Below are 22,904 nucleotides of genomic sequence, written 5' to 3' on the forward strand. Positions count from 1 at the left end.
ACTGTAAAATACCGAGTTTGCCGAGAAATTTTCAATGAAAAATAATTATATAAATATACATAAAAAATGAAATCAGTATACATTCATACAACCTTTGGCCCATATATATACACACACATATGTTTTTCTAAAAGGTAAAATACGATTGTGCCATGAGTTGCAACAAGGAATGACAACGGTTGCGGGTCCGGTCGGGTCCACTTTTTTTTTTTCAAAAAATTGGCTACGTAAGCCACCTAAACTATAGGAATTGTAAATTAGCCAACATTTGGTAAATACTTTGTAAATAGCCAACTTGCATACGTGACAGCCTATTAACTACCTTTTTTTACATGTTTGGCTGGATTAAATAAGTATTTTATTAATCTGTTAATAAGTTAACTTGGCTATTTACAAGAAATTAACGAAAGGTTGGCTATATCTCAATTCACTATAACCATGTGGCTATATAACTTAATAACCCTTTTTTTTATTATCTGGACCCGATTTAAAAATGGAGCCGTTTTCTGAACTTGTTTAACCTGATTTTTGAAGCGGGCTGGGGATCAGGTACACCCGCCGGATAAATGAGTAGAAAAGTATCGGATACGTTACTCGTTTAAATTTTTGGGTATCGGGTCGGATAGACCCGTGATTCGTTTAAATAATAATAAAAAATTAACATAAAAAACACATAATCAAATGCCAAATTTTTTTTTTTTTTTGGTACACCCTAAACAAAATAATCAGTAATTTATCATGACAAGACACATAAGTCCATTATTATAAAATACAAAAAATAATATATAGAATACTACTCTTATAATACTAAGATACTACTCTTGCACAGTACACAAAACACTAATTTTTTTTAATGTATACATGGAGCTTTACTTTGTACATGACACATAGATATACCCCGATTGCCACGATGAAGCAAGAGATTATGGAAATTATTAGCAACTAATAATATTTATACAATCCAAAACTTAAAACAAATATCAAACTCATAATACCAAAAAAAAAAAAAAAATTTAAATTCAAAGTTTATGCTTTTTTTAATTATAAAAAATAATAAAACAATGCTATCAACATTAAAATGCTAGTCAAGTGGTATCTCATGTTTGAAACAACCTAATGGACCCATATCGATTCCTAACAAAAAACACTTATTAGAGTAAATGGACCAGTAGACGGGTACGAGATCCGAAGCCGTTAAAATCTTAATGGGATAAAGCCGTTCACCCAATAAGAGTGGATATTCCCCGGTCTGTTTAATCTGTATAATGGGCAGGTAGCAGATAACCAGTAAAATTGTCACTCACTAATTGCAACCAAATATAATATAAAAAAACAAAAAAATTAGGAAAATAGCCAAATTAAACGTTTGACATTGCTAAATAGCCAACGTTTGGTAAATCTTAGATAAATAACCGTAAATAATGACATGACCTAATATATGGAGGTGCTATTTATCTAAGATTTACGTCTGTAAATACATGAAAATAGTTATTTACCTAAAATTTACCTAACGTTGTCTATTTAGCAATATCAAACGTTTAAATTAACTATTTTCGTAACGGTCTTATAAAAAAGTCCCACAAGATTTACTTGTACCAACTTTATAAAATTTATTCACTATATAATTGAATAGAATGCTTCATTACTACACATATATTTCATATAAATGGGAAATCAAGATTAGTTTAAAAACCTTTGCCCTATAATAACACTTGAATGCGTGCCACAAATTTTTTCGGTCTACAATATTGTACCTAAAGTTAGTTTCATTTTTGGGATTAAATATAGGGATATGTTATTGATGTAATCTTAACTAAAACTATTTTTTTTTTTTTTTTATGTTATGTAATATAATATTTTGAGCACGTCATATATCATGCTATTATTTTGTTATGTAATGTAATATTTTGAGTACGTTATGTATATCATACTGTTTTCATTACACATGTTGTCTGGACCTGATATCAATGGGCCGATGCAGTTTAAGTTTAAAATTACAAACTTTGGCTCACGACCTTGTGTTTTAAATTTGAAATTAAAAAGGTTTGACCAATGGACTTTGTTTTGCGGGAACTGCAACCCAAACTGATTGAGAATCGACGATTTTCTCAAAACTTCGTGGTCTTGTGCGTTCTCATGACTTTTGGAGTTTTTGGTGTTCTCTTGTCGGTAATAAGCCTAGAAAACAGAACGGAAGAAACCCATAATTATTTTCCTTTTGGCACTATTCAAGGCAGGGCTGGCCCAAATTCACTAACTTTCTAGGCATTCAATATTTTGGGTCATATAATACTAAATAGATAAAAAAATATAAATTTTTTGGAGCCCATCCACATAGGGGGCCCTAAGCCTAGGCCTAGCCCGCCTTAGCCCAGGGCCGGCAGTGATTCAAGGAATTGGAAATTCAGTTCCGATGGTTTTATTAACGAAATTAGAATTTTCGTACCTTCTCGTACTATTCATTCAAGTTTTTATTTGTATTTTTTTGGATAAAAAGAAATATTCTAGGTTTAATTTTTTTTTTAATTTCATGAATAGTGCCAAAAATCACCGAAAAGAAGCTTCCATTTCCAACAAGCTGGAATTTCGATCCCTACCTTCAGTTCAAGACCAAAAACTACATTGGAAATATAATTTTCACTTTCAGTTCTCAAGATTAATCGATACCCGTGGTTCTCGAGATCCCGCACGGGAATCGACCGGTAAACGCGGTATCTCAATTTCACCCAGTCAATGAGATAGATCCCTAACAAAATTTAAAAATACAATCATCATTTAGGCCGCCAAAAGATCACTAAGAGAGATATAGATGATCGTATACTTATTACAAGATTTTATATTATTTTTTACAGTTATTGGCGGTAAAAATACTCAATATTTTTTTTTGTAATAGTTTAATACTCATTCTGTAAAAGTTTCAATATCTTTCTACCATTACTGCCTGTACGTTAAAATGGATGGAAAGACACATATAAGCCATCTAAATAAGTAAAACTAAAAAGAATTAATTCCGTTTTTACCCCCTGGACTCGTACCTCGATTTCATTTTACCCCCTGGACTCGGGATTGTTGCAGAACTCATCTCAGAACTTAGACACATGTTACAACTTGGCACTTCCGTCAGTATTTGGACGTTAAGTTTAACTTTTTGATGACGTGGCATGATTTTAAAGGGTATAATAGTATTTTTGGTTATTTTAAATACTTTTAATATTTAAATATTGTTATTAGATATATTAATTATTAAAAAAACAAATATTTCATTTCTTATCTCTCTCTCTCTCTCTCTCTCTCTCTCTCTCTCTCTCTCTCTCTCTCTCTCTCTCTCTCTCTCTCTCTCTCTCTCTCTCTCCTTCTTCTTATTCAATCTTACCTGACACAAGAAAATAAAAAGAAGAAGAAGCGGCTCCTTCCCTCGATCCCTAATCCTCTGCCTCGCCGCCATTAGATTTCCCCGCAGAACGTTCCTCTCCCAGGAAGATCAGCCACCGCCGCACCAGAGCTTCGCCGTGGGTTTTTTTTTTCAAACCAAGCTCAAAAATTGGGTTTTTAATATGATTTGACTCTGGAATGGAGAAAAAATTGAAAATGGATTTAGGAGAAGGCCCGGAAAGGGATCAAGATCTCGGGGAACGTCGGGGACCACCCCGATGAGGGGTTCGACCCCAACGCCTTGCCCGTCGTGAGGGGCGTCTCGTTTTGGGACGTCTGGGGCGTCCAAGTTATCCAGGCCGGGTTGGTCCAGGGAGTGAAAGGCTCGCCTTTTACCGGGATTTGCCTTCAGAACGTCAACCTCAGAGGCAACCCGGGCCCGCGGACACCTCCGTGGCAGTGCTCGGAGGTCGCTGGGGCCTCCGTTCAGGTCACGCCTTGGCCTTGCTCGCAGCTCAGTAGCCCGCAGCAGAGAGGCTCTTGTTCTGCCCATTTTTTAGTAATTTACTCCGGCGAAGTAATTTATTCGTTTGTTTGTTTTTGTTGTATTTTGCCCAATTTGTATCCTCTATATATGTAATCTGTAAGAAATCCATTGATGTTCTTTTTTATAAAGCCAGCAATCAGTATTATTTCGTTTTCCATCTCGGCGAAGAGAGTGAACTAAGATCAACTTGATATATCAATAGCTCAAATTTTCAGATAGAAAAAAAAAACCCAATCCATCTCTATATATCACGTAGTCTGTTTATTTTTGTGTATTAGTATAACTTAACCAAAACAAAAAAAAAATGTACAAACCAGAGAAGAGATGAGAGAGAGAGAGAGAGATAAGAAATGAAATATTTGTTTTTTTTAATAATTAATATATCTAATAACAATATTTAAATATTAAAAGTATTTAAAATAACCAAAAATACTATTATACCCTTTAAAATCATGCCACGTCATCAAAAAGTTAAACTTAACGTCCAAATACTGACGGAAATGCCAAGTTGTAACACGTGTCTAAGTTCTGAGATGAGTTCTGCAACAATCCCGAATCCAGGGGGTAAAATGAAATCGAGGTACGAGTCCAGGGGGTAAAAACAGAATTAATCCAACTAAAAAATAAACATCATATTTTTATAATATTTATAAAAATTAAAAAAATTGCTCATTCTCTATCTTTAGTCTAAATTCTCTACCCCTCTAATGCGTTTTTGTTTATTTTAATACTGAAAAACTTGAATACTCTTTATTTTTAAACAGATTACAAAAATATTAAAAGAGAAAATGGCGGCAAAAAGACTCAATAGTTTCGGGTTGTAATACTTAAGTACCCATTCTTTAAAAGTTACGGGAAAAATAACCAAAGTCAAGAATTTGTTCATCCGTTAATACCCGAACCGTTAAATTGGATGAAATGACACGTGTCACCATATCAAAATAAAAATAAAAAATAAAAAATGTTGTCGCACGGAAATGAACATCGATTTAAAGCTTCGGGCGGTTCGACCCAAAATCAGACCAAGTGGTTGCACCCGAGCCAATGGTATGAACTTGAAAGTCTGGAGTTGAGGTTGAACTCGAAAGTCTTGAGTTGAGGTTTCTCCAGTCGGAGGTGTTCTTGACCAAGAATTTTTTGTTTTTTTTTTTTTTTTTTTTACATGAGGCTGTACTGATATATTTACGGGTTGTATATTTAAGTGCATATTATGTATAAATATACATACACATGCTCATGGTGGAGAAAGAGAGGAAAGGAGATGATATAAAATTTTAATTTTTTTTTAATATTAAGTATTTTTTCCGTGACTTTTGAAAAATTGATATTAAAATGTAACAAATGGAAAATATTAATTTCCCCCAATAACTAATTTTTTATTACATAACCTTCCGTGTCACGCGATAAGCAATCCATACGTATGAATCCACCGCACTTTACCCTTATTACGGGATTGAATTGAAGCTCTGTAATATATATATTATATATTTTTTTACATAGAAATAGTGTAGAAGGGTCTCTCAAGAACAGCTTTCGTGAACATACTAAACCGGCGAAGATATTGCGCCGACTGTATTGTGGTTAGGGCTTTCCACCTTTCTGATTGTTGCTTTTCAATGGCATCTTGGGGTTTCCACGACGGCAATATCTGTGACCTGCTTACCCGTCGATATGTCGAAAGCCGACTGGTACGTTTGTAATTTTCCGTCTTTCTCGTCGGTTTTTGACGCTTCCGAATCGCGTTTCAGTATTTTTTTTTGTATTCACGAGCTATTGGTGGTTTGCAATGAGCTAAAATCATGTTGTCAATTCATAATTTCTTGGCAGGCATTTTGATATTCGAGTTCTGTAATTGCTTTACCATGGAAAATGGCGATATGTTTATTCTCTATGTACGTTAAGGACTGAATTGTTAGCGTGGAATAATCGCTAAATATATGTATGTATGTATAGCTATAGTGTCAGCGAAATGTAAGAGATGAAACTTGACAATACAACAAAAATAAAAATGGATGTTATAGGAAATCCAGAATCTTAGAAGCTGAGTTTCAGCTATTACTGATGCTATAGGGAAGACTTTGATCGGTTGAGTTTCCATTACTTATCAAAATCTGATTATAGAGGACATTTGGATAATTGGTTAGCGAAGACCACAACGGTCGATTTGTTATTTCGATTACTATTTGACTTGATGTTATGGTTTTTTTTGTTTGTTTTATATGTTATTTTATTTCATTTGTGTGTGTGTGTGTGTGGGTGAAAACCATCTCAGGTTTTAATTGCTCTTGAGATGGTGTTAAGTCATGTTACTTCATTGATGTTATAGCGAAATGTTTAACTCGTCCTTGTCTTTTCAGGACATAAGTCGCAGTTTGCAGATTCACTCAGCCCTAATACGAAGGCTTTCTCAATCTAAAGCATTGGAGGTCGGTTATACCTTCTTTTTTTTCCCTTTTAGAAAATTCTGCTTGAATTATTCCATGTATGATAGAAATTTTCTTCATCCAATTATAATGTCTGGCATATGAGGTGTGCATTGCCAGCATGATATTGTTATTGCGGAGTTGGACATAATAATGAAAAGGCATGTGAAAAATCTGTGATGATGGTATCGGTTTTTATAGTTTACCTGTAAATAATAAATTATCATTTCCTATCACATTTCTTTTTCTTGTGGTCATAATTAGTCTTTCTTCTGATGCTTCTCTATATTCAGGGTCACCAAGGTTGTGTTAATAGCGTTGCTTGGAATTCCAGTGGTTCGCGTTTGATATCCGGGTCAGATGACACTAAGGTATGGTCTTAATTATTCGGAACACATTCACTGATTACGAATGTTGCAGTATTTTCCATTTATTTTGTTGCAAAAATTACAGTTGCTTCTGTTTTCACTATTTTCGCAGATTAATATATGGAGCTACCCGAGTGGAGGTATTTTGAACTCTATAGAGACTGGGCACTCTGCAAACATATTTTGCACAAAGTTCGTCCCCGAAACTTCTGATGAACTTGTTGTATCTGGAGCTGGAGATGCAGAAGTAATATTTTGATGGTGAAAATTTATGTTGATGTTGCTGCCTGAATTTCATTTTTCATAATGCTTGCAAATGTTTACGTTTTGCAGGTTCGGCTATTTAATTTAACTCGATTGAATAGTGACAATTCCATTTCTCCATCGGCTCTGTATCATTGTCACACAAGAAGAGTAAAAAAGTTAGCTGTAAGATAAGATGTATTTTTAAACGGAATTTCAGTTGAGTGCATGTTTCTGGCTTTTGCTTACACTTTCTATGTTTTCAGGTTGAAGTTGGAAACCCCAATGTTGTTTGGAGTGCAAGTGAAGATGGGACTTTGCGGCAGCATGATTTTCGAGTAGGCACCTCGTGTCCCCCTGCCGGATCTTCACACCAAGAATGTCGCAATGTTTTAGTAAGTAAATATTTTCATTGAGTTTGTTCATGTGTTTTATGTATGTAATACAAAGCTGTCTAACATATACCATAGCCTGGTTGTGCTTTCTTTACTACTCGAAGTTTCATGATATGTGTTTGGTAAAAACTTATCAATGGTCGCGGTATTTGTTTGGTTTGATTTTGTCATTTTTTTCAATTGATTGGCTTCGTAAGGTTTTATTATCTGACCCTATACCAAGCGACCTTTTTTGTGTGTGTGTGTGTGTGTGTGTGTGTGTGTGTGTGTGTGTGATTGTATCTAGTAAATGAAAAAAAAGTGTTTTTCAGGTGTTAAGTGAAACTTTAGGTTGTCTGTAAAATGATTTGTGAGGACATATCATTTTCTGCTTAAATTATCGTCCCTTTTGATTATCTCTTAACTTTTTATTCTGTGTACCCTTGGAGATCTGATTTTCACATATAGTTCTAAATGGCAGCTTGACCTGCGGTGTGGTGCGAAGACTTCTCTGGCTGATCCTCCCAGACAAACCCTTATGCTAAAAACATGTGATATCAGTGCTTCTAGGCCTCATTTGCTGTTAGTCGGAGGGAGGTAATTTCTTGCCTGTTTGAGTATCACAAGGTTTCTAGATATTGTGCTTATATGGGAACGAGCTTATGCTTTCTTCATGAGTATATGCAGCGATGTCTTTGCACGCTTATATGACAGACGGATGTTACCGCCTCTGTCCTCTTGTCCGAGAAAGAAGTCGGCTCCTGCTTGTGTCAACTTTTTTTGCCCGATGCATCTCTCTGACCGTGTGAGTTCAGAAGCTTGTGGTCATGTTTTTTTTTTTTAGAAGAAACTAAATAGATTAATGAAAAAGAGAAAGAAGAAAGCTTCTACTAGGAAGAAGCAAAGAACAGTGTTTTCTTCTTATTGATCTTGCAATTTGATGGCCAATATTAGATGTTTTCCAGTAGTCTCAGATGATAACTTTTTGAATTTCCCTTTCTTTAATATGTTTTTTATTTTTTTATTTTTATAAAAAGAGAAGATAGCTTGGTGCGTACCACCGCCACTTCCCAATTGAGAAGTGGGGTTTGAGTCACGCTCGAAGTTTCTTTGTTAAAAATTACTATTTTACTTTTACAGGGGCATTCTAGCTTGCATCTAACTCATGCTACATTTAGCCCGGATGGTGAAGAAGTTCTTCTCAGCTATGGTGGAGAGCATGTATATCTGATGGATGTCAATCAAGGTGTGTGTAACTTTTTTCGCTGCACGACAGTTCATCCATGTTAGAGAAGGCTTTTCTGCATATTGTTCTTCTATGCACTTGAAAATGATTCTGTTTTAGTAGAAAGTTCTAAGTTTCATGAATACTTGTGCTAGCCAAAGTGCTGAGGATAACCTTATATGCTGTCAAGGGTATATAACACTATCACTATACAAGAGAATGAAATTTTACGTGAAATGGTGCTCCGGTGACAAACTCACTAAACTCTAAAGTGTCACATTAGAGTTTTAATAGCCCCCTATCAGGTTCACTTATGCCCGTAGGAAGAAGAAGAAGAAGGCCCGACCAGGCCAAGAAGAGTAAAAGTTTGATTTTTCCAAGCCCAAGTGCCTTTGTTGCATCGTGAGGCATGGTGTCTTTCTCTATTAGCTTTTCCTCATCAGTTTTATTTTGTATCTTCTGTTTTGGGAAATGCCATATTGGCAATTTTGGCTTTACTGCTGAGTCAGCATAGTTTGTTAGAGAACAGAAGAGTGAGGACTATAGGGGTGAGGATATGTGAGTTAAGGGTCATCAGAGTAGTGTTTAAATTCCATATTTTTTAGGTACAGGGAGCCAATGGACTCTCGAAGATCCTGAGCTTTTCCTATCAAGTTTTGTTTCTTCTCTAAGTAATACACAATCCTGCTCGCTCCCTTGATCCAAGATTTCCTTTGGCTGCTTGAATTAATCTGATTGTACTTAGCGGATCCTACCAAGTTTATTCCCAATCGTTTCTTAATTTTTTTTAATAAATGGAGCAATTTCATGGTGATTTGCAAGGGAAAACCATTTAGCCTATTGTGTCAAACTGTTCTGAATGATACATAGAATTCGGTTAATTTGAATGCCTAGAATGGGTTTACTGTTTTTTTTTTTTTTTTTTTTTTTTTTTTTTTTTTTTTTGCCTCTTAGTTCTTATTGACAGATACCAAAAGGACTCGATATGATGGGATAATGGAGCATATGCTTAAATTACTAGAAATATTCTGAATGATCATAGAGTTAGGTTAGTTTGAATATACAGAATGGGGTTGTGTTTAATTTATCTTTTTGTTACTTGTTATTCACGCCATAAAGACTCGATATGGTGGGATAATGGAACATTTGCTTAATTTACTGGAATTTTACTGGAAATAACATAAAATTTGGTTGCTTTTTTTTTTCCCCTGCTTTATTGGGAATGTCAGCACTCGACATAGTAAAAACGATCAGGCATGTGTTTAAACTTGGCAGTGAAACAGTGTGCTGAACTGAAATTATTCCATTTATTACCTCAATTTTTGTTATTTGTTTGACTCACTCAACTGTCCTTTCAAAAATTACATATGCTTTCTACGGGTGACTAACTCCTGTTACTAGTTTGAAAGTTCAACTTGTTGACCTCAGAAGTTCATTTTCCACATTGTCTTCCGAACTGTCATTTAAGCTTCGGTCAATCATGTTATTCATTTGTAATTTGCAGCTGGTGGGAATGCTATTCGGTATACACCTGCAGACGTTTCCAAGTTAACGAGCTTCAGTCCTACAGTAAATGGAGTAATACCGGCTTCTGATGTTTTGCAGAATAGTCAATATAAGGGAAGAAATATTGTTCAGGTGCATATTTTTCCAATCCAGATATTTTCTTACAGTTCAGGTTATTTGCACCAGTCATGTAGCATTACACGCTTACTAGCAACATGTTTTACAGCTTGAGAAATGCAATAAGCTTATCCAAATTGCTCAAGGATGCTTAGATGGGCAGACAACTTATCATTATGGTATTGAGGCATGCAATGAAGTATTAGATGGATATGGTCGCGATATTGGGCCCACACTGAAGTACGAGTCTCTATGTGTACGGGCTGCGTTGTTACTTAAGGTAAATGATTTTTTTTTCTCTTGTATGTGCACATTCATGTCTAATTTAATTTTTATGAGTATACTGATGTCTTCGTTTTCGATATTTAATTTTTATCAGCGCAAGTGGAAAAATGATGTTCATATGGCTGTTAGAGATTGTTGCAAGGCTCGTAGTATTAAGAGCTCATGCTTTAAGGCTCAATATTACATGTCTGAAGCGTTATCTCAGGTAACTATTTTTCCTCTTTTCTTTCTGACTTCTGATGTAGAAATTTGATGGATCAAGAGAAAGCAATAGTGATATGAATTACTTGAATAATTCAGATCAACCAGTTAAGAACACGATTACCGGAATGAGAGAAAAGAGAATTTTATATTAAGATACTTTTGTACAATTGTGTTACAGCAAGATGAGCTACGGGAGGTACAAGATGACCTCCCCAATTAACTCTCTACACTCTATCACACAAATCACAAGATACCCACTCACGTACCCTCTCCTTTCCTTTTATTCTCTCTGCCTCTAAATAACTGTGCTGACTAGGCACAGTCACACAAAGTGTCCTCCTTCCTAAAACTTTCCTTATTTTCCCTTTCTATTCCAATTAGCCAAGTAAGGCCATTTCAGATCTTTGCCTCTTCCAATCCCCTTCTGCCTTCTTCCGTACGTAATTGGCTGATGCTTATCACATAGGTGCCAGAGGATATCTTACACATGCATGCTTATTTGGGCAGTGGTATGACTTATTTGTTGTGTTGTAAATTAGGACAAATAGACCAGGAAATTATTTTCCCGCTTGGTAGCACCGTGCCGGTTTTCTAATTTTATAGAACTAAGTTGAATACAGCACTTTTAATTATTTATCAATTTGAATGGACCAAATCATGACAATTTCACCTTGGAAATAGAAAACAATTTTTGGAAGATGGGGGTATTTGCAGTACACGTTAAGCCTATTGTGATCATGTACAGATTATTTATTTTCCCGCTCTCTTATAACAATTTTCTTCCCTAATCATTACGTTTGCAGCTGGGCTTACGTAAAGAAGCTCTGGAGTTTGCCTGCGCGGCTCAGATTTTGGCTCCTTCAAATTGCGCGGTAGCGGAGAGAGTGGAGACTGCAAAAAATGAGCTCGCAGCAGGTATCTTGATCTACTGTCTTCCGGTTCTTCAAGTCACTATATGTATAACCACGGCTGTGCGCCAATCCATTATGCATCCTTGATTAACTCCCTGGGAAATCATTAATAGTATTATTGAAAACTGGCAATTTTGCAAATTTCTGCTTTTCTCATAGAAATATGTGGATCAAACCTACCAAGTATTTGTTATCCCTATCTGAAAAAAGAGTATATTGTATCCCAGATCTCAACTTTGTGCCATTTTCTATTTATTATAGTCTTGTTGATGTTTAAGATAAAAAATAAACAGAACTAGGGTGCTAATTTTTATTATTGATTTTTTTTTATGTATTTTGCGTTCGGTTTGTTTTAAGGGTTAAGGTTCGGGCGTCCCCTGATGATGTAAAAAAATCCTTTGTTACACGACTCTTTGCTATTTTGGTGTATAATACATTCTAAGTTTTTTTTTTTTATCTATTTTTTATTGGTAAATAATTTTTATCAGAGTCAACTTCTTTTCTGAATGAACTATGATGATCCCCTTTAACTGTGATTCCTAGCAAATGCAAACCTATCTTGTTTACATCTTAGCTTTATAAACATAACTAAGTTAATGCATTGGCCAGGGGAAGCTAGAAAACAGAATGAAGGGAGAGATGGAGCATCGGGATCCGAACCTCGAGGAGGAAGACCAGTATTGTTGTCAGACATAATTTTCCCTGCAGAGTCCAATAGCGACGCTTCCCACGATGGTCAAAGATCAGACGGAGAAGACTCAGACTATGATGAGGAATTGGAGTTAGACTTTGAAACATCAATGTCTGGTGATGATGAGCATAATGATGAACCGAATGCTTTACATGGAAGTTCAAATCCTAGAATTCACAGAATAAGTGATTCAGCTGGAGAAAGTGTAGGGCCAAATGGCTCATGTGGATCTCCTTCGTCATCATCATCCCATAATGATCGAGTATATCAGGTTTCTTTTAATTTTTCTTGTAAAGCTATATTAGATTATGTTGCAGCAGGGGGCTTGGAGATTAAGAAGACGGAGACTGATTTTTGATGGGCCAAAACATGTGAAATGTTTCATTGAGCTGATTCCATCGACTTGTGTTTTTCATCTATATTGCAGCCTGAAGCAGCGATCGATATGAAGCAAAGATATGTGGGCCACTGTAATGTTGGAACGGACATAAAGCAGGCCAGTTTTTTGGGTCAAAAAGGTAATTTCATTATGGTGGTAGTTCTCTGTGTGAGTTTCATGTCTTGCCTAGTGGATGGTTCAACTCCAAAACTATTTGACATGAAGTTTACCACTAGACAACGGAAGTGGTTGTTTGATCAAAGAAAGTTCGTTCTTGCACGAATGACACCAATAATTATCTTTAAGCATTGAAATGTTGAGTCTTGATGTTTCTGAGTCTAGAACCACTAAAGGACAACTCAGATGTATCCACCTTTCTCTTAAGTTTCAAGTTTCCTTTGCTGATAAAATATGATTTAGCGGGGAGAAAGTGGTACTGGATATCAAATTTCTTATTTTATATTGCAAATGCTAACTAGCTTACGGCACAGGTGAATATATTGCTAGCGGAAGTGATGATGGTAGATGGTTTATCTGGGAGAAGCTAACTGGACGATTAATAAAAGTGCTCGACGGAGATGAATCAGGTATCTTTTATATCGAAATATCTCGTCTCCCCATACTTGTTTTTCAGAATATGGAAGGTCACACATCTGTTTACCCGTGCAGTTGTCAACTGTGTTCAGTGCCACCCTTTTGATTGTGCTGTTGCAACCAGTGGGATTGATGACACAATAAAGGTAAGCTTTTATTTTTTATTTTTTATAAGAAATAATCTCGCGCTCCCACTTTTTCCCCTTTTATACCCATTTCACAAGCTGAAGAAACATTCATTCTAAATGATCGGGGGTGCATTAATCTAGATATGGACTCCAATTGCTTCGGAGCCATCAACTGTAGCATCTGGGTCAATCGGTCCAGTTACTGATGACGTTTTAGCCTCTATTGAAGGCAACCAACGAAGACTGTCACGTAGTCGTGAACCTTTTCTGTAAGGCAGTTCGCTCTTTTTTTTATTATTATTTTTTAATTATTATCTTTATGTTTCTTATTTTGCTTCATATTAGAATAGTGGGTTTTTATATTTCAGTCCCATAAGAGAATCTATTAAATATGATAAAATCAACACTGGATTTGGCTTGGCCAGTCTGACATGGATGAAAGTAACAATGTGCAACCTCTTAAAAGCAAGACCTTTCCGTAGCAATATTTATTTATTTTTCTCATGCTGTAGGTAAATGATTGAACCAATGAGTGGTTTCTCAATAATGGTTTAACTGAATCAGGAATTAGTAGTTTGTTTTGAGCGAAAGGTAAAGCTAAGTGGTATCAAACTGCAAGTCATATTGCTGCTGTATTCTGTTATAAATGTTTTAGGTGTCATCAATGCACCAGTTTACAATTGTCCCTTCCATCTAGGATTGACATTAAGCTGCATAAAAATATATTAAAAATGTTCACCCTATATAATGAAGTATTATACAAGTTCCACACTTCCACCATTAGTTTGTTCTCCAAAAAAAAAAAAAAAAAAAAAAAAAAACAGAAACACCATATTTATATATATATATTAACCCATGCAATTTCCATCTCATCTTATGTCTTATTTGCTGGTTTCTGTAGTTAAATATTTCTTAAAATGTATTCTTGCAAATCAAACCAACTCGCATTTGACAATTGCCAAAGCGATATTTTTATGCCCTTAATGTTTCACTGAGTCAGAATGAAAGACAATGAAATTTAGATCACATAAAAATTTCGCTGCTATAAATCAGTGGGGGTACCCATATGTTTCATTTTTTGGACCCTACTTTTTGGACTAAAGAAGTTGAGGTTGTACTTAGAAAAGTAAAGAAAAATATTTCAGATGAAATTTAGGATTGTGATTTTCCCTAAGTTTTGTTCATATTCGGTTCTTTCATAATGGTGGACAGAAAGGGCATGGTTATTAAGTTCGGAAGTGTAAATTAATTACAAAATAACTCACTTGAAACTTGCGTCGATTTTCCTCCAACCAACCAACCAACCCGTTGCTTGCGCTTTAGTTCTCTTTTCATCATGTTTGTTAAAAATAGATTCAACGACTATTCTCAATAATATTTGGTGCAGTGGTATTGAAATTCTGGAGCGCTTTCGCGTGCACGAGTTCAATGAAGGGAACTTGCATCCCTTTGAATGTGCTCAGAGCTAATCAGTTCCTTGTGGACAGGCAGGTTCTCATGTATTTATTTATTCCACCTTCAGTTTTTATTTGCACTAGTCTTGAAATAGAAAATATGCATGCTTGTTCTCTCTGTTGTATGAGTACCTTACTAGTAGATCTTCCATAATGGATGACCAATGTATTATTTTTGTTACGAGTTTGACATTAGATTTGCATTATGTTATATGATGAAAGTATAGGGTGCTGGTAAGGGTACTCTTAACACTAAGCGCCATTTAGATTACAGAAAACCAAAATTTTCTGGTATGATGTGATGACGTAGCTGGTTTCTTACTTTCTGGAAGAACGACCTTCAACTTCTCTTGCTTTAGATTTACGGGGGAATACTATTTGTTCAAAGTATTTTAAGTTTTAAAAAAGTGGACCATATATGGTTTTTGCTTTCACATACTAAAACTGAGTGAGAGAGCGGCAGTCTGATGAAGTCAGATAAAAGCTAGGGTTTTTAAATATGTCCTCGTCATTAAATTAAACTTGGCAAGAAGAAATTTATGTCAGATTGACCCTGTTTTCTTATTGATGGCTAAACACCAAATTGCCCTCTCTCAACAGCTCCTACCTCCTCTGTTATGTTGCCACTAGCAGATAACTTTTGCAGGAATCCCAGAGTTTGCCAATGACTTGCAAAATTTGCGAGTAGCCCTTTCCCATTGGATATTTTTTACACTGACCCCTTTATATCTTCTTGTAAGCCCTTTGTTAGATCTCTCTTAAAAATCCGTGGTTGTATGTGCTTTTAATTTTTCTCATAAGTATTCCTAAAACTCTCTACTTACTTTCTGAAATTTTTGTGGAACTTAATTGACTTAATATTGTTATTCCAATTAAATATCATATTTCTAATGATCACTTGGATATTTTTCAAGTTCGATAGACAAAACTAATGAGAACTTCTGGAAATTAGTGGTTTAACAAAACAAAGCTAACAAGTCCATGGATCGTGGTTCCTTCTAAGAAAATTTCTGTACTAACTTTGACTTTTGTACTTGTTACGTTGGATATTACAAGCAGTTGCAACGGGTCTGAAACCCTGCATATCTGGGTTGAGAGTATGCTAATGATTTTGCCAAAATCAGTCGAGACTATCTGATGCCTACTTGAAAGATCTAATTTCGTACTTTTGTTAACAGGGAAATATGATTTCTGAACTCCCACAGAAGTGTGTGATTCCAGTGAATTTCTCTTTGCAGTTGTCGCCGATGGATGAATTTTGGAGTACAGTAGATTACTAGAGTTGTTGTGTCATGATAATAAGGCAAATATGGGCGAGGAAGACTTGTTTTGGCTCTTTAAAAGTGGCCGGCGCTTAAGACTTTGAACCGCCTCCGTTGTTCATGGTTTGAAATAATGGCAAGCCTGCCTACATCCTTGCTATCGAACTATAACTGAAAGATTTTCCCTTTTATATAGTGTATAGTGCATATATGATATATCTCCCTTTCCCTTTACAGTTGTGCATTTTCTCTTTTGCAGTTGCTCCTTTTATTGTACATAATGGTGATGTAGCATAGGTGAATTGATATGTATATATATATATATATATATATATATATATTGTCTGTGTTCCTTTTCTTCATTATATATGATTTGATGAATTGTTTTTTTTTTCCCCTTTTACTTCCTTAACCATGCCAGCTTAGGGAGTTGGAATTGTTTGATTATGAGACAAGAAGGTTAATGATTTTGACGAGTAAAATCAGTAGGTAAACCTAGATTAGTAGTTTGAAATTTTAGGTTCATATATTCAATGTTTAAAATACCATCGAGGTTTTGATTTTTCTATGTATATCTGCTATTGATGGATAAGTTAGAATGATTTAATATTGCTACTAATTTTTACTAATTCAAATTTACAGGTATACATAATATCGACAGGTCTATCATTTTTTTTATATAAAATAATATGTATACAAAAATGAAAATATATATAGGTTCAAGAAAATGTTAGAATATATCATATCATAGTAACACAATATTCCAAATACATCAAATGAATTATACACAAATAAAACACTAAATAATTTATAACATTAAACAAAGTGCTATTTTGTATACTAGTCCAATTACCCCTACTAATATTAAGAGAATAACCCAAGTTCTCCTAAATTATGGGAATAGCCGAATTAACCTAAACTACCTGAATTACTCCCATGTACTTCCTCGCTCTCGTCTTCGCGCTCGCCATCGTAACCGAGTGGCTCTCCCACTCGCACCTCCTCAACACGCGCTCCTCCGCCGCCGGCGCCGCCCTCGCTCAGACGCTCCAACACGCGTTGCGTGTCGGCCTCGCCTACGTCGTTATGCTTGCCGTCATGTCCTTTAACGGTGGCGTTTTCCTCGTCGTCGTCGCCGGTCACGCCGTTGGGTTCGTGGTTTTCGATAGCCGTCTTTTCCGGAGCGGCGGTACTGAGAAAGTCGCCTCTGATCTCCTGCCCATGGGTTGTTGAGTCCGTTACGGCTCTATCTACCCTCGATAGATTGGTTTGTTGAATTGTTGAGCTATTTTATTGATTCAGTGCTAATTCGTGAATTAGTTAATTAATTAACTGACTAGATTGAGTTAGGTTAATTAATTAACTGATTCGTTGAATTAAAAATTAGCTTAGATTCTGATTTTTTTGTGAGTAAAGTTAATTTACTAACTGACTGAATTAGGAATTAGGTTGATTAATTGAATGTTTTGAATAGGAATTGACTTAAGTTCTGATTTTTGTAAATTTTTTGTGAATTTCAAATCCAAACATTCAGTTAATTAATTAACCTAACTCAATTCAGTCTGTTAATTAATTAATTAATTGATTCGCGAAATGTATAATTGTTTGCTACGAAAAAAATGGCTATTTCGTTAGTTAAATGAAACTTGGGCTATTCCCATAATAAAAGTGTAAAATGAGCTAGTGACAACCAATTTCTTTTAAACAAATTCGTAACATTAATTAAAATGTCATCTTTTAAACTTTATATTAATCAAATGAATTTGAAATTTTTATTAAAGTAATATACACATGGGAACAATTAGACCATTAGTCTAATAATTTTCTCTTTTTTAAAAAATAGACAAAGTTTAATTTTATTAAGAAAATATCACAACATGCAAAAATAAGTTAAATAAAGTAAATGATTACAATATCGATGTGCTTTGTCTAGCTTTGTTGAACGTGATTCTTGTAGATATTGATAGCACTCATGTTGTCACAATACAATATCATAACATCTTGCGGGATATCATTCTCGACAAGCATTTGTTTCATTCAGAAGAGTTGAGTTTGCTTCCAGCAATAATATAATATGCCTCAATAGTAGACCGAGAAACACAGTTTTGATTGAACCAAGAAATTAGATTATTTCCAAGAAAGAAACATCCACCAAATGTGCTCTTCCTGTTTGTGGCATTCCCAACATAATTAGCGTCACAATAACCAACTAGAGTGGATTTGGTATCAAAAGAATGTAGTAGACAATCAAGTGTTCTTCCAATGTATTTGATAATATGCTTGACTTGAATGAAATGACTAATATTTGGATTTCCTTGATATCGAGCATATACTTTAGTTTTGCTGCTAGCAATGAGATACATCAAGCTTCCAATCATGCTTCTGTATGAGATTTGATCAACAACACATTTATCGTCTTTGGAGTAGCTGCCAGATTGCGTTTGTGACGTGCATTTCAAGACTAAATTTCTACATAATATTTTTCGCATACTTGCCTTGTATTGAGTAGATGCCAGAGTGCGTTTGTATAACAACACACACCACACAATCTCTTTTTCAGTTTTTCTGATCTTGCACGTCTAAGAACCCATATTGTTAAAATAAATGCGTCAAAGACCACCAAAAGCAGAATGTTTCTTTTTATAGTGATCAACATCTCTGGAAGTTGAACTAGGTTTCCATACCCATTCATACGTAGAAAATATTCATAGAAGGTCTACTGCATACAATTTTGGCGAAACTGGAAACTTCCAAAATATATAAATTATGCAAACAACGACCAAAATATCTCAACATATTATAGAGCATGTCGCAAGACGTCTTGACAAGACATATTTTCCGATCAAAATATTAAGTCAATAACACGTGTAACAACACAAATCAAATAAGACAATGTTCTCACTTAGCGAAGACGAGAAAAGTTGTGACAATGAAAATCAATATGTGACGAGAAGACTTTGAAGACATTGTAGAAGGACTAGCAAGACTTGCACATGAGCTCAAGAAAAGGAGATGGAATGATTCCTCGCACTCACGTGGCAAGCCTGGAATACTTGAAATGCTCAGGTGATGAACATAAAGCGTTGAGCGGTGTTGAATATGGTGGAATGGACTGCAAATTTCCTTGCGAAGCTAGTAAGAAACCGAAAAGCTCACAGGAGCTGGAAGGATCTCGGCCAACTTATTGGCCACCCTCGCCACCTTTGCAGTGACAATCGACGTGTAAATGGATGTTGAAGCTAGAAAAATAGGGGCTGATGAGTGTGTCATTCATAATCACATATACAAATTCGACAAGGATGCTTGTAGACGAAGTGAAGAGTCTCAACAAATACTTCGAACTTTGAAGACCTTTGCTTCTCTTTTATTTATGCAATATTTGAGCACATAAACTTCTCAACTTTCCTTTAAAGTTAAATTCCTCTTAACCTCTCCCTAGCTGTACCTTGATATTATAGCTGAAATGCCTATTTAATGAAAAAAAGCTTTCGGTTTGATAAAACAAAACAAAAATTTCAACATGACAGATTTTTTATATTTGGAATTTGAACTCTTGCTCTTTGTATGTGAGTGGTATATTTCACATGTGAGGTAGTGCCAACCATTCTATTACTCTTTATTCTCCCCAAATGAGATTTTTTAAGGTCCCTAATATGAGTTGGAGATGGGGTTGAGTTTGGTGTTACCCTTTTTTTTTATTTGTTTGTTTATTATTGTTGTTTCTAATGAAAATAAACGCATACTTGAGTGAGGGGACGAAAAGGAAAGAAAAAAAAAAGAGAAAAAAAAAGAGAAACGCATCTGGAAATGAGAATGTGATAGACAGTAGACTCATACTAAGGAAGGGACCCACCGTTAAATTAATAATATAATAAAAAAGTAACAATTTCATTTACGTTTGACACACGGCGACAAGTTGCACGAAATAAAATATTTCATTCGGCAATTATAGTAATACAATATCAAGTAAATACTATCGAATATTTTTTTTAATTATTAATATTTAGTCATCATCGGTTTATATAAAACGCCGTTGAAGTTATAACATGTTTTCTGGCTTTACTTTGTGTGGCCTTTGGCTTTAGATAGCTCTTCCCCTTAACCCATCCTCTCAATTTTCCACACATATACATAGAGATACACACATATACATAGAGATACACACATATACATATACACATAAATGAATATCCAGATTAACAAAAACACGACAACAGGTAAAAACGGTGCCGAGTGTTGCATGTGCGGCGATTATGGCTTCTCCTACGAGCTGTTTCAGTGCAAAATCTGCCAATTCAGATCCCAACACAGGTACGTACACATATATGCAAATTGAATGAAAACCAATAGAAGATGACGTGTATTGATTTCTCACTTCTCATATCTGGGTCTGGATCGTCTACACCCGCAGGTATTGCAGCAATCTGTACCCAAACGTGGGAGAGTCGCACAGAATCTGTAACTGGTGTTTGTCTCACAGAGACGACACAAAATTATTAGACAACTCCCAAAACTCCTCCAATTCTTCATCATCCTTGAAAAACGACAGCAACATAATTAACTCGCCGACAGCGAAGATCAACAAGGCCAAGAACAGCCCGATCGGCGACGCGCAGGTTCACCGGCGAAGCCAGTCGAGAAGCGGGCCGATAAAGAAGCAGAGATCGACGGAGTTACCGGTTTCCGGTCGGAAAAGGATCGTTACGGCGGCGGAGAGGCTGAGGAAGACGAGGTCGGAAGATATTTCGCGCGTGGGATTAACCAGGCAGGTGTTTAGGAACAGAGTCAGAAGGTACAAGCTTTTGGATGAGGTCTCTACTTGATTCTCAGCCGTTCGATTTTTACAAATGAATCCGACGGTCTGAAACGAATCCCAACATTCTGTCTAACCCTTTTTGAGCTGTATCTACTTTGTATTTTTGCTTTTGGTACATAGTCCACATATACATATGAAAATAATAAATTTGATTTTGTTTTCTATTGGGGAAATGTATTTTTCCCTTGTCCCTCGTATCATCTCTGTATATTGAATAATTGTACATGAATTTGGTTCAAGAAATTTATCTACACAATTTCACTTTCTTTTCTTTTTTGCTTACAGTTATGCTACTTCCTTATTTGTTTTTATTTTTTTTTCTTTCTTTTCTTTGGGTATATAAATATGTTGGAATAAAATTTTAAAATTGCAGTTAATATTTTTTTTATTTTTTTTTATTTTTTGAGAAAACGACCTTGTTTATTAACTCTGCCCAGAATGGGTGAAGGCCAAATCAGCCAACAAATGTTCAGTAATACAAGAAGGGGTTCCTCATACCAAGTGGAGGAAATATCAGAGGATAAATTACAACGAGCAATGACATGTGCCATACTGTTACCACTTCGTTTAATAAATTTAAACTTAGAGCCACTTTGAACCGCCAGCCTGATGATGTCCTCGATGGTGAAGCCGTCCTCCGTCGCAACCGGGTCTTGAGACTCCAGGAGGCTGATAGCCGTCTTCGAGTCCGATTCAATTTCGCAAGGAACGAAGCCCCATTTCGTCGCAAATTCCAGCCCCTCCCGCAAAGCCTCCAGCTCCGCTCCAAGCACGGTGGACGCCTTCGGTCTGGCTTTACTGAAGCCCGCAGCAAAACACCCCTTCGTGTCTCTAATGCATCCTCCCAGATCCATAGCGGACCCCTCTGAAGGATAGGCAACATCAACATTCAACTTCCATCTTGTTTGCGTCGGCAGGGACCAAGAGGAACTCGCATTCTCGGTGCGTTGGCTCAATTGTTGTTTATTGACCCGCTCAAAATCCTCCTGGATAGCACGTGCTCGCTGGAAAGCCTGGTCAAAACCGCTCCTTTTCCCGTGGATTTTCTTGTTTCTCAGGTTCCAGATTTCCCAGAGAAGAACTGCGAAAAGAGAAGCTTCGTGCTCCGACAAGCGCCTCACCGTGGTCACAAAGACATCCCGGAGGCGCATATGTTGGTTCCCCTCCCGAATGTGTTCGAAAGGAGAGTGAGTCCACGCATCCTCTGCCAGTGGACAAAAAATTAAAGCATGGGCCGAGGAATCGAGTTGTCCCCCGCAGAACTGACAAGAGCCGTCGATCGGGATATGGCGTTGGGCTAGGTTTCCTCTCGTGGGAATGATCTCATGACAAGCACGCCAAAGGAAAATTTTAACCTTTGGAAGAGTGTTAAGCGACCAAACCTTCCGCCACGTGCTTTCAGTACCACGCCGGGATGGGCCCGGATTCTCCGTCTTGTTGCTGGTCTCTCGCGCCTTGTGGTAGCCGCTTCGAACAATATAAAGTCCGCGCTTATCAAAGTGCCACACAATCTAGTCTTCTTTTCCAGCACGCGGCCTGGCCAGAGATAGAATCTTCTCGGCTTCGAAAGGGAGGAACGACTCGTTGATGAGCTGAGTGTTCCAACCCCCCGAGTCGAGAATCAGATCTCCCACCATCGCATGCTCACCTAGAGTATTTGGGGATTGGACTTTAAAGCTCGTCGGGGATGGGAACCACCTACCCCCATAAATCGGGATTTTACTGCTGTCACCCACTCTCCAGCACCATCCTTCGTTCAACAGATTAATACCCCACAACAGGCTACGCCAAACGTACGAGCTGCCCGCCTTCTCTTTCCCTTCAAGAATCGAGGAGTCCGGGTAATACTTCCCAGCCATAACTCTCGCTGCCAGGGATTGGGGTGCGCGAGCCAATCTCCAGACTTGCTTTGCCAATAGGGCCTGATTAAATTCCTTGAGGCTACGAAATCCCAGACCTCCCTCGTCTTTGGCCCGGCATAGGCGCTCCCAACTCTGCCAGTGGA

General features: G+C 36.5%; 3 protein-coding genes and 1 pseudogene across 6 annotated transcripts; 3 read left to right on the forward strand and 1 right to left on the reverse strand.

Moving 5' to 3' along the window:
- Nucleotides 1-5,386: 5,386 nt before the first annotated feature.
- ASG2 (transducin family protein / WD-40 repeat family protein) lies at nucleotides 5,387-16,378 on the forward strand. 4 transcript variants are annotated; one of them, XM_089620222.1, is made up of 20 exons: nucleotides 5,387-5,607; nucleotides 6,277-6,345; nucleotides 6,636-6,713; nucleotides 6,823-6,957; nucleotides 7,044-7,139; nucleotides 7,220-7,348; nucleotides 7,809-7,924; nucleotides 8,015-8,132; nucleotides 8,468-8,573; nucleotides 10,057-10,190; nucleotides 10,285-10,455; nucleotides 10,555-10,665; nucleotides 11,468-11,579; nucleotides 12,185-12,537; nucleotides 12,694-12,784; nucleotides 13,137-13,232; nucleotides 13,315-13,385; nucleotides 13,509-13,636; nucleotides 14,755-14,858; nucleotides 16,000-16,378. In XM_089620222.1, the coding sequence occupies exons 1-19, from the start codon at nucleotides 5,536-5,538 to the stop codon at nucleotides 14,834-14,836; spliced, it is 2,268 nt and encodes a 755-aa protein (XP_089476348.1). In that variant the 5' UTR covers nucleotides 5,387-5,535; the 3' UTR covers nucleotides 14,837-14,858; nucleotides 16,000-16,378. The 4 variants fall into 4 exon arrangements, with proteins under 4 accessions (XP_089476348.1, XP_089476349.1, XP_089476346.1 ...); XM_089620223.1 differs by having other exon boundaries at nucleotides 16,060-16,378; XM_089620220.1 differs by having other exon boundaries at nucleotides 5,388-5,607; nucleotides 14,755-14,854.
- Nucleotides 16,379-17,019: 641 nt separating this feature from the next.
- LOC149390651 (copper transporter 1 pseudogene) lies at nucleotides 17,020-17,316 on the forward strand (annotated as a pseudogene).
- A 2,727-nt stretch (nucleotides 17,317-20,043) lies between these two features.
- Nucleotides 20,044-21,063, forward strand: LOC149390652 (uncharacterized). The gene is made up of 2 exons (XM_089620431.1): nucleotides 20,044-20,394; nucleotides 20,495-21,063. Exons 1-2 carry the CDS (start codon nucleotides 20,267-20,269, stop codon nucleotides 20,904-20,906), a joined length of 540 nt encoding a protein of 179 aa, XP_089476557.1. The 5' UTR covers nucleotides 20,044-20,266; the 3' UTR covers nucleotides 20,907-21,063.
- Nucleotides 21,064-21,294: 231 nt separating this feature from the next.
- Nucleotides 21,295-22,050, reverse strand: LOC149390653 (uncharacterized). The gene has a single exon (XM_089619823.1). It carries the CDS (start codon nucleotides 22,048-22,050, stop codon nucleotides 21,295-21,297), a length of 756 nt encoding a protein of 251 aa, XP_089475949.1.
- Nucleotides 22,051-22,904: the final 854 nt, after the last annotated feature.

This window comes from Urtica dioica, chromosome 7, assembly GCF_054948205.1.
Source record: "Urtica dioica subsp. dioica isolate 48M chromosome 7, U.dioica_male_clone48M_v1_H2, whole genome shotgun sequence".
Taxonomy (NCBI): domain Eukaryota; kingdom Viridiplantae; phylum Streptophyta; class Magnoliopsida; order Rosales; family Urticaceae; genus Urtica; species Urtica dioica.

Coding starts and splice junctions, on each gene's coding strand:
- ASG2 (XM_089620222.1), top strand. CDS start 5,536: ATGGCATCTTGGGGTTTCCACGACGGCAATATCTGTGACCTGCTTACC. Junction 6,346..6,635: donor CTCAATCTAAAGCATTGGAG/GTCGGTTATACC, acceptor CTCTATATTCAG/GGTCACCAAGGTTGTGTTAA. Junction 10,666..11,467: donor TGTCTGAAGCGTTATCTCAG/GTAACTATTTTT, acceptor TTACGTTTGCAG/CTGGGCTTACGTAAAGAAGC.
- LOC149390652 (XM_089620431.1), top strand. CDS start 20,267: ATGAATATCCAGATTAACAAAAACACGACAACAGGTAAAAACGGTGCC. Junction 20,395..20,494: donor CAATTCAGATCCCAACACAG/GTACGTACACAT, acceptor CTACACCCGCAG/GTATTGCAGCAATCTGTACC.
- LOC149390653 (XM_089619823.1), bottom strand. CDS start 22,050: ATGCGCCTCCGGGATGTCTTTGTGACCACGGTGAGGCGCTTGTCGGAG.